The sequence below is a fragment of the Dromaius novaehollandiae genome, chromosome 13, assembly GCF_036370855.1.
Source record: "Dromaius novaehollandiae isolate bDroNov1 chromosome 13, bDroNov1.hap1, whole genome shotgun sequence".
Taxonomy (NCBI): Eukaryota; Metazoa; Chordata; class Aves; order Casuariiformes; family Dromaiidae; genus Dromaius; species Dromaius novaehollandiae.
In genome coordinates this window covers 10053242-10064845 of record NC_088110.1, presented here as the reverse complement: position 1 = coordinate 10064845, position 11604 = coordinate 10053242, and the positions used below count along the sequence as shown (strand labels likewise).

The 11604-nt window shown below is 36.5% G+C and overlaps 1 protein-coding gene across 9 annotated transcripts in view; it reads left to right on the top strand.

The window, feature by feature from the left end:
- The window catches only part of PHKB (phosphorylase kinase regulatory subunit beta), a 104585-nt gene extending 99252 nt beyond the window's left edge, over positions 1-5333 (top strand). For all 9 annotated transcript variants that reach the window (XM_026102239.2, XM_064519588.1, XM_064519590.1 and 6 more), the window contains 3 exons: positions 188-295; positions 1544-1684; positions 4289-5333. In XM_026102239.2, coding sequence (XP_025958024.2) covers positions 188-295; positions 1544-1684; positions 4289-4426 — 387 coding nt within the window. In that variant the 3' untranslated portion in view covers positions 4427-5333. The remainder of the gene's footprint in view (positions 1-187; positions 296-1543; positions 1685-4288) is intronic.
- The last annotated feature ends 6271 nt before the right edge of the window (positions 5334-11604 follow it).

Here is an 11604-nt window from a genome sequence, read left to right as displayed (position 1 = left end):
CCTCTCCAAGTCACGGAGGCTCAGAGCTGTGCTATCGTGGACTCTGAAATCTGCTTCCTTTTTGATCCTACAGTAGTCATATTTCTTAGTTGTATATTATTTATTCAGGAAGTAAATAGGCTCTGTCTGAGTGTGCTTCTGATGTAATGCAAACTGCTTTTCAGTAAGAGTATTGTTTGTTTTCCAGCAACCGACCTTATCGGATATGACGATGTATGAAATGAATTTTTCCCTTCTAGTTGAAGATATGCTGCAAAGCATTGACCAGCCGGAATACAGACAAATTATTGTGGAGGTCTGTGGCCTACAATGAGGGAAACTTTATAATAAGTATGACTTCTGTTACAGCTTTAAAAAAAAGTAACTGAGGCGCAAATATTTCAAGAAACAGTATTTAAAATATAAACACTTGCTTCAGTGCTTTCTCCATAGATTTTGTTAGAATAAGCAGGCTTCTGTTAACCTGCTAAGAACACACACTTAAGTGTTTGAAGCTCCTGTCCTTTAGCTGGTAGGTCAAATATTAATGAAATTTGCATTTGCACTAGGTCACAGGAGGTGAACACAAGTAAAAAGAATAATTCCAAAATAGCTTTCCATAAAGGCCCTAGCCCATGCCTCTTCCAAACACTTTTCTATGTGTAAGGAGAAAAGTGCTCTAAAACATCAGTTTGCCCTGTGACAGATTCTTCTTTCCCATTTCACTGAGGCTGTCTAGTAAGTCCCTTTATGTAACTGAACCAAGTAACTTCCAGCCCCCTTATGTTCCAGTATCTAACAGCAAAACAACAAGCTAATTGGAGCACCCTGCTTGAACTTCCCCACTCCTGCACCTGGTGTCAGCAGCATTTGTTATTGGTTCCCAAGTATCTGTCCCTGGTGCCTGTGAATATTCCTTCACAGTAAGATAAATTCAAAACCACCTCAATTCTGGCTAATGACTAATGGCTGTGCAGCTTGCTGGAACAGTCCCAATTTTTGCTAAAAGATAAGAGTTATCAAAGATGACCACTATAAATTCTACTACCTATTTCTAGTCACTATGAAAAGTCACTTATGATGTTCATCTTCCTATTTTAAACCTCCTTTAGGTATAAGGAATCTAAATTCTCAAAAAATCAGGCTTTGTGTTTACTCATTTTATTTTTTGTAAGCTTAGATAGTACAGAGGTTCAGTGTTTGCTCCTCTTCACCCCCTCCTTTGGCTGAGCAACTATGATTTGTGTAGCCATAGAGAGAACTAAATAAACTGGAAAATAACTTCTTGACTCCCAACAAAATTAGATGTTAATGTCATCAGTCACTTGCTCACTGTCCTTAAATAGGCAGTCCCCAGAAATTGTAACCTTTCACAAAAGCCTGCTTTTTCAGTGATTCTTTTATCAAACTCAGAATTCTATTATCTGTACACTATTACCAGTGCTGTTATTAAATTGCTTCCTGCTTAAATCAAGCATATGCAGTTATTCACAGTGCTTTTTATGTAACCTAAATTTTAACAAACCAAATTTAAGGTCTTACAGTCTTTTTTTCCCCCTTCTAGTTGTTGATGGTTATATCTGTTATTTTGGAGAGAAATCCTGAGCTAGGGTTCCACGATAAAGTGGACTTGGACAAAGTGGTAAAAGAAGCATTTCATGACTTTCAGAAAGATGAGAACAGGCCAAAGGAAGCTGAAATACAAGTGAGTAAAATAGTACTGCCTTACACAATTTACCATTCTTCTTGAAGTTGGTTATAATGGTTAGTTCTGTGAAGTTCATAATAAAAAGCTAATTGATAGGAGTTCAGAATGGAACACAAATAATAAAGGAATGTATATAAGAGCTGCATAATAAGAAGCCTGTGCAGAGCCTATAAGCACAGGTAGAATGTGCTTTTATTTTATTTGCCGAGTTGTGAATTCAAACCAGTCTGGTAGGGAGACCACTCACAGTATTACCTGGCTCTAAAATGAATGTCTGGTTAAAGCTGCAGTAGCTTGAATATTTGTTAAAAATGGAAAGAGTTGATTGCAGGGGAGAACTAGAACAGAGAAGAGTTGAGAATGATGAAAGTTTGTAAGAAAAAAGAACCTTAAGTTCAGCAAGTTAAGTGTGAAATTAGGACTGTAAGCACAAGGATATTCAGAAAAACTTAGTAACCAAAAAACTCCTGTGGCCAATACTTTCTGTAAGAACTTTAAAGGCAAACCTGAAAGTATTCTTAGCTATTGATTTTTTTTTTTTTTTTTTTTTGTGCTAGAGTTGTATTTGTGACCTAGAAAGCTTTTAATCTTTGAGTTTTAAAAACAAAATAAATGGAACTTAATGATTAAGTAGCTCTTAAGACTAAGTATTCTCAGTTTTGGTGCCTTAAAGCTCTGGAAATCTGTAATAAAGTCAGGTTTTTGGGGTGGTTGAAGTAGGAAATGTGGGTAAAGCAGTGGGACGAGTCCTGCTACTTAGGAGGATCTTACTGGCACAGTCTGACAGTGCACTGTGCATGATCTATTCAGACACAGCAACGCTAGCTCTGAATAATGTATCAATTCATAGACTCTATAATTATAGAATAGACATTATTACATTAGAGATAGTGGTGTACCATGCTAATATGCAACAGTGCTTCCTCTAGTTGAATTTAGCTCATTTGTAAGATGAGGAAGGATGTGCTCAAGTATTGTTTCTAAAATTTTAAGGTTCACTTTCTTGCCACTACTTTTTTTGTAATGAGATTTGAAAGAAATCCAGATATCCAGCCCTAGCAACACATCACCGTACGGAAGATCATTATTTTAAAAAGATACGATTTTCTTTGAGTTATGACCCTTTTGGCCTGCCCATTTTAGAGGATAATGATTCTGTGATTGCAGCCATAGCAGAATTAGATGTGTATCATCCACACAAGTGGCTATTAAGTGCCAGTATGCACAGTATATGCTACTGATTTCAGAGACAAGGTGGTCTTGTAGCTATAAACTGAAAGAAAAAATCCTACACACCTTACTGGTGCTGCCTAGCCTCCATGTAAGTGACTTCCCCCCCCTTCCCCCACTCCCCCCCCCTTCCCCAAAGCCCAGCTCTTAGGAAAGGAAAGGCTTTCCTTGATGACACTATCTAGGCAACAATGTTTTCTTAAGTCTCCCTGTGGTAATTCTGTTTTGCTGTTTGGTAAGAACAGCAAATACTACATGTGAATGAACAGAAGCAGTTCTACAAAAAAAAACAGTACATAAATCCTACCTTAAATCCTAATTAGAATGATGCTTTTTTAGAACAAGAAATCCCAACTTAGAGTTGTAAATAGTGCGTTTAAGATGGGAGTTTGAATTTCCAACAACAATATGCATTTAAAGTTTTAGCAAGATATGATTTTGGAATCTGGTTCTCCTTTATTCCTAGGTATCTGCCCACTGGCCGTTAACTGTAGCCTATTCAGTATTGTCCTGACATTATTCTGTCTCAACTTTTCCTAACAGATTCTGCAAAAACAAAAACACCACCTGTTTGAACTACATTTTCCCATTAAACTGACTTGTAAATATTTTGAACTTTGTTATTTCCCTATTAACACGTTGTAATAAATGTCAAAAGTGTTTGCTCCAGTAATTTCAAACGCTCCCTAGAACAGCAAAATTTAATTTTTACATAATACAGTCTCTGCCCTTGATTTAATAAAGTGATTGGGAAGTAACCAATTTTCTGAATTAAATATTTGAACCTTTATGATAACAGCCAATATATAATTTGAAAACAAGCAGATGTCATAGCATCACTAACTGAGCAGAACAGTTGTTTGATGAAGGAAATTTACTTTGTTATGTTATCTGATTAATGAAGTAAGTTGATTTGCTACCTGTGATTTGGCTTCTTGGGTGTGGTGGGTTTTTTGTTTTGTTTTGAAATAGATCTTTAATCAGTATGTCTATGTGTTGTACTGAAAGACCTGCCCACACAGTCATATTACAGTAGCACAGTAAGTCACCCCATGGCAATCATCCATCTGCACGTTCTAGGAGAGCACTTGTTCTCTCTCACCACTTAATATTTTACAAATATTAAGAAGATACCTGTGCAGCACTGGACAACTCAGTAAAGGAATATGTGCAATGTTTTATTAATCTGTTTTTCACATGTTTGGATAAGTACATTCTGAAGTTTTTTGAAAATCAAACAGAACTATACCACACTTTCAGAATCTAAAAAACACATTTGTATTTCTAACTTATCTGTAATTTAGCTCCTGTTAACCTTTGTCTGCCTTATTAATCAACACTAATGGAAACTTTTTTTTTCCTCTCCTGTAGGATGACATGACTGCATTTTACAACACTCACCCAATAGGAAAGAAGGGAACATGCAGTTACTTGAGTAAGGCTGTGATCGCTTTATTGCTGGAAGGGGAAATGAAACCAAGCCATGATGATCCATGTACCATTAGCTAAAGCTTGAAACACAGCACAGGAATTGTTGCTTTATTTAGTGTTTAATGTATTTTGCATGCAATATTAAAATCTCATTTTGAAGAGCAACCCTGGCTAGTAATACAAAATGCATACCCATCCTTTGCTGAAAGGAGTGCCATTAAAACTAAGTGCCACCTAATTTTTCTTTCTCAGCTATGATACTCAGAGCACATGCAGTTAGTCTTGATTAAATTGAATGGGATTGTATTTATGATCTTAAATTATACATTTAATGTCTTTGGTAACTTAGAGATAAATGCAGTACAAGATGTCTTTATACCTCTATTTATTTGTAATTACAAAAAAGTTACTGTTAATTTCTGAAATTCATTTAGAATTATCTTGAAGGGCTATAATTAACTAATGTTTAGTACACCTAAGAGTGTGGAAGTCTGAAACCTAGACTGTTTTTTGGGATTTGGACTCTAGAGACGAAACAGAGGTGAATGTTAAAAGTTACTCCTAAAATATTTTCTGTAACGGTTCCATTGATAGCATACGTAAGTTGTTTTCGTTTTAGTTTGTCAGTGTATGACTTGTTATGAGGGTTTCACCCTCATAGAATGACTTTATCTCTAGGAATAAATATCACTGCAGTTTCCCAGCTGTTTAAACATTTATAAGTTAACAAGGGAAATACATGGTAACAAGATAAAAATGTGTGTAAAAAAAGGGGGGGGGGGGGAAGCAAGCTGTATTTAAAACTAACATCGAGGCAATGAAGAAAAAATTTGTATTAAATAAGCTATCAGTGCATGAAAGAATTCAAGATACATTTATTTATCTACTAAATATGTGAAAGCAGCATATGCTAAATGCTTTATTTTGGTAAAGGTAATAAAAAGCAAATGCTTGTAAAAACTGTCAATAAAAATGCTCTCATTGACTTTATGGGCAACCTTTAATGTGTTACTGGATGAACCCAATGGAACAGATCATTAAAATGCCTGTTTTATTTTATCAGAGCAAAATATATTCAAGCTTTAGAATTGGCCCTTAAACATTCTGATAATGAAAGTAATAGTGCCTGACTACAACTCAACCTTCAATAACTTGTTTCCATATTATATGCATGTTGTTTGACATTATTTTTGCCCTCTATCTATGAGTAAGTTAAAAGTGATGGAATGAAGGTGGGCAAGAGAGGTAGCTGAGAAAGCTTAGACAGTTGTCTTAGACAGTGCTTCCCTTGTATGCAGAACTTGCCCAGAAATCACAGAATCAATCCTTCTCAAACCAACATGGTAAAAGCATTGTTTCTAAAGGAGAATTTTAAGCCACTATAGAATCTCTTGACAAATGGTGCAGAGAATGAATGAGGTTGGAAAACCTAACTTCTGGCTAATATTTAAGGAGCAGTCCTAAGGGTCTTCCTAGCTGTAGTATATTTAGCATTCAAAGGGTAGCAGAGAGACAGGAGTAAAACAGAACAACAACAACAAAATCAGAAGAAACAATAGTTACTCACTGTGGGGCGCATACTGTAGCGTGTAGTAGAGTGTTGTCTGAGCGACTGCAGCATTGCTCCAACTCCAGCAAGAGGCTACAATTAAATAGCAGACACAATTGGCAGCAGTTCTAAATACTGAATGAGCCACTAGTTTAGAAAGCAATCCAACAATTCTTTCTTTTTTAGTTTGGTATTGTATTAAGAGTTATCAAGTGCAGGAAGTTCTGCTTGCTCTTTTTTTGTTTTATATTGCTTGCAGATCTCTGGATGATTATGGATCAGTTACTAAATACTTAACAAGCATGTCTGGTTCCAGTGTTTTTAAAAATACTCTTTAAAACTGCATTTTTGCTACATTAACACAGAACAGTAACTCTGGTCCACGAACTGTAAATCCTACTGAAAAGAAACAATTCTTTTAATACGAAATCTACAACTGACTTCAGGAGCACTGGCATCTCACTAAACAGTGGTGCTGTTTACTTTTGCAGTGGTTGTGGTTTAAGATGTAAACTGCACGTTAGTTCTTCAAATAGTAGAATAGCTGCCTTGCATTTTTACACCACTTAACCCTAGGTCTCAATGCTTTTCTTATGGTCTTACTCTTTTAGCAGCTTTAGTTACTAGTCCATCTCAAGCTTGCCAATTTTAATCTGAACTGTGCAACTGTATGAACTTGGAATGAAAATCTATACAAAAGGTTTCCGTTTTCCTTTATAGCCTTCAACACTTGGTTTATGAAATTGTGATTGTGGTAATTTTTCAACTCCTACAAAAGAAGGATAGGTTCCTCAACTAGAAGAGGGGAAAAAATAGCAAAATCCAGCAGAATCTCCATTCTTTTGAAAAGGGTCTTATGTTTGGAAGGACAGCATTTATCTTTTCCAGTGTCTCTGAAGCAGGAAAAAGAAAAGAGCTTCATAAAAATCTTCCCACATAGCACACTAGTTAAATTATGGTCTTAAAAGACAACACAGGACAGTTGCAAAAAACTAAAATTTCTGCAGTTTTTACCCCTTTATAAAAAGAGCTATGTTGAAAAGCAGTTTTTGTAAGCATAGTAATATAACTACGTCTTAGACCTAAAACTGCATTTTTGTATGAGAGATCAAGTTGTCATCGTTCCTCCTCTCCTCAAGAGTATAAGCTGGCATGTGGAAACTACAAAGCATGAATTATATTTCTTGTTCTGCTCAGAGAACAACTATTGTCTAGTAACCAGTTAACAAGGGTAGCCTGGAAAGATTTACAATGTTAGAGTTTGAACAAGACTTTAAAAATTCAGACAAATCTCTTCATATTAAAAAAAAAAAAAAAGCCTTGAAGAATCACACAATTTTTTTCATTAAAGAAGTTTTCCAATTCATATTTCAGTTAAATTGGAAAGGCTACAAAATTATTTCTAGTAAGGCATCAAAGAAGGAGAAGGCTTATCTCCAATCCCATCTAAATATATGTTTTAGGGAAGAAAAAATTCTCAATTAACCTAAACAAAAAATACAATAATACAAGCAGAATGTGTCCATTAGTCCTCAGTCTGACCTATCTCACATTATGCAAGACTTGGCCTGTTCCCAGGAAGGAATGCCGCAATGTGAATAACCATTTTTCTGAGGCACAGGTATTACTGACTACCTTAGTCCATCACATCTTCCCTTGATTATCAGGATTAGCATAAGAAGAATGTTTAAAGTCCAAGTGGCTTACCTTTTAGCTTCTATAATCCTATTATCCTGTTCTGTCAGGTGGGAAGAGAGAGTTCTCATTTTTCTCATGTATAAGCACATACAATAGAACTACCACCTTGTAAATACATCCTTGTATAAATGGAATAGAGTGAGGCAAGCAACTTTCCCTTGCTCTCTTTTCCCCTTACAAATTTTCTTTCATGGATTTTGCTGAACAGTGTTATACTTGATTGTTTTCCCCCCAGTTCAATTCAGAGCATTTAAGACAGAAGGAAGCAACTGAATCCACTATTCTGGCTGCTGAGTACACTGGCTATTAAATTTCACTCAGTTACTCCTGAACAGAGTGAGCTCAGAAGCAGATCTAATAGAAAGCCAGAGTAACCGGAGTCTGTGCTCACCCTCTTCCTCTCCTCATTCTTTCCAAACAGGCTCAAGTAGCCTCTGCACATCCTAGCAGCTCATTTCACCCATTACAGCCAGGCCCTTGTCCCTCCTCTGCCTTGAAGACCTGGGTTGCTACTTCAGCTCAGGCAGCGCTGAAGAAGGGGCAAAGAACACTAGCACTGTACTTGCCGAGTGTGTGCGCAAGAATGAATGGGGTAGGGGTGGTGCAGACAGGGTACATTTTTCACATATACTTGTATCTCATCTTACATACACTTGATCAGAAAAAACAAAAAGCTTCTGTGAATTGGTCCTGGATGGAGCCAGCTCTAAGGCTGAAAAACACAGAGGTGGAAGGTGAGACAGGGGAAGGAATGAGATCTTCCTATGCTCAAGTCATCTGCATTTTGCTGCTCTCATCTCATGGAAACAAGTCTTAGCACGTCAATCAGTCGCAACAGTCATATGTTGATAAATTAAGTAGAACTTACGCTCTGTTAATCTGGTATATTGCAAGCTAGAACAGGAATTTATAAGAAAGTTATAAATTTGGTACCGCTTGACTACCTGAGAATAGCAGAAAACAACTGATACAAGTTAACTTGCCATGTAGTTCAGCTTGCAGCACTTTCTAAGGCTATGTATTTCTAACTATCATGCTTTAATAACTAAAAACTGCCAAAACCAACCAACTGTCCAAAATGCAAATTTGCTGTTATGTTTCTATGTGATGTTACAGAGAGATCAAAAAGAGTGGCTAAGCTGATTTTCGGGAAACTTGTTTGTAAGCACTCTCTCCACATGCTATCCCTATCCTCAACGGTTAAATAAGTATAACAGTATTTAATAGTATTTTTCTCTGTGAAAATTCAACACCTTAACCTTAATTATTAATGCAGTTGTTACTTGAAAGGAGCTGTCAGATTTTATAACACTATGGTTCACGTAAGCCCACCCAGTCTTTATTAGCTCTGTCAGCCACTGGCAGGCAACACAGATTGTGCCAAAGATGCATACAAACTTGGAGGAAACTTTCTTCTCTTTCTTCCAGCACATTTTTATTGCTAATACAGCAGAGTTTGCTTTCACAGGGGCAGATATGCACCTTTCCCTAAACTTAAAAAGCAAATTACATTATTACAGCTCATTAAAATCTTAATCTTTGAAAAATCAATAACTTATCTTTAATTCTTTACTCATCTTTACTTCTATTTTCTAGTTCTAGTCTTGCACTTTCTTTGCCAACATTTTATCAGCTCACAATGTTAGATAAACAAGCTTTTTCCCCCTCCATTTTTCAAATTCTGTCTGTCTCTAGATGGATTTGTTTGTCACATAGGAATGCAGTCATCCACCTGGTGAGCCCAAATTACAGCCAAATTTATTTTTATTGGTTATTAAAAGCATGATTTGTCATAGTAAGTTCTCTTACTTACTTTTTTCTAGTCCACAAGAATCCTGCATCTCTGTAGTATTAACACTGGCAATGATTTAGGTGGTGATCCGCATCTTCTATTGTAAGTACTTCCCAACTGTGTGTCATACACAGATTTAGTAAGCATGCATCTTGCTTAGCAATGCAGACAGTGAATGGGATTGATCCCAAAACGAGTCCTGAGAAACAGCCCTGGCTGTCTCGTATTGTTGCTTGACACCTTCCCTTTTTAACTAACCTCTTACAGTCTCACCTTATTCTCATCATGAAACACGAGAGTAAATTTTCTGAGCTTTCTTAACTATGATAGCAAATTGCTTTCCCTTCTTTCGGGAAGGGAAAACTCATCCAGAAACTGCATTTCCCCCATTCATTTTTAAGCACCTTCCCATTAAAAGACTACAATTATCACTACTGTTTGCCACTTCCTTCCATGCTTACTGTTACTAAAATAGAGCTGCCCTTTAAGAAAAAATGCAGTGCTTAAATGATAAGCCAACTCATTTCAGAGATGAAATGAGAAACTGAGTTGATACATTTGAATTTATCATCTGTTCCAAAAACGGTTTCTTCCATTTATATTTGTATCACAGTAAAAACATGGGAAGTGGCAGTGTGAGCACACTTTCTTCCCCTAAAGTTCAGCATGCTACAGAAGATTTCTTCAGAACAGTGCCTAGGCAAATTTACTCCAAACCAAAGAGGTATTGCTTTTCTACTCTTATTTCACCTCTCCTTCCAACTTAATTATTTACCCTAAAGCTTCACTGTCATCTTTCCCAAAAGCATAATCTGGCATAACTGAAATGTGGCATATTCCAGAAGGAAATTCAGCCAGTTTAAATACAGTGTACACACTCAAGATTATATCGACATGGATATAACAGTTCAGTTATACAAATTACAGATCTATAATCATTATAAATCTGATGGTATCAAAAAAGAGACTCTGTAACATGCACTCTTGCATTCACTCTAAATTAAAATGTGGTAAGACAATGCCTCCATGTCACTACAACTAATTATAAGCCTGAATATATCAGGGATCAGGTCCCAAGTTTAGAAAAGTTGTGAAAGCTGGGAATTCAATGCATCTAAACACATACGAAGTATGAGAACTTCTGTTCTATTCTGTGTATATATGGATATTATGAACACATCACCTCCTGTTGATGCCATAATCAAAGCTTTTACTCCAGGAACACCGGTAGTGTTCTGCCAGTCTATGAGTGGCATAACAAAATAGGCCAGGCTGTGTATTTTCAAAATCTTCCTTTCATGAGACCTACTGAGAACATATTTCAGAGTATTCTCAGCCAAAATATCTCCTCACGGAGTTTCCTGGTTAAACTCACCAGGGTTCTTTGCCTGTACTGGATCATTTTAAACCTTAGTTTCATCAGTCAGTGCTGAATGGAAATGTCTGTTTTATAACTGAGTTGTAGACAATTTTCCCCTGATAAGCTGATGGTCAGTGACCTGGCTGCTTGACAGCATTAAGTTAACTAAAGTGCTCCTCAGTCAAAGTAAAGGCTAGGAATATTTTCCTTAGCAAGTATGTTAAAATAATGTTGTTTTGGGGTGATGTGTTTCAAGTTTGTCCCTTCTGTTTCTTTCTCCACACCTGACTGTTTTCACTTCTCAGTTGTGCCAAGTCAACCTTTTTAGTTTTAAAATATTCTTGTGGATGTTGAAATGTCAAAGAAAATTAAATCTTCCAAAAGCATACTGCTTCACTCTGCTGTTGGGTATTTGTCAGTGATCAGACGGTCCCTACAGTGACAGCCTACAAACCATTCGGAATCTATACAGACTCTGTCTGGGCATCAGACATCTCAGGTGGAAATGAGTCACAGCTCCGGAGATGAAAATCCATTTCAGTTTTTCTTTAGAAGGCCTTGATTAACAGGCATGTTTATTAATAAAGCATACACCAAAAATAATGGAGAATGATTCATCCTACATAACAAGAAAAAGGGTTTCCTGTGCAAACTCTCAGTATTACTCCTACCACTAGTTTACAGACCTTTAAACTGAATGTCTTATTGTTTCAAAAGCTTTTCCTTCACCAGTGAGTACAAATAGATTGCTAAACTACTTTTATTTCTTACTCTTTGCTCCCTTCCCACTATAAAGCATCTCTCACCTGCAGGTATATATGTTTTATTTATCTCTCCTTTCATATTGTCAGTTTTAT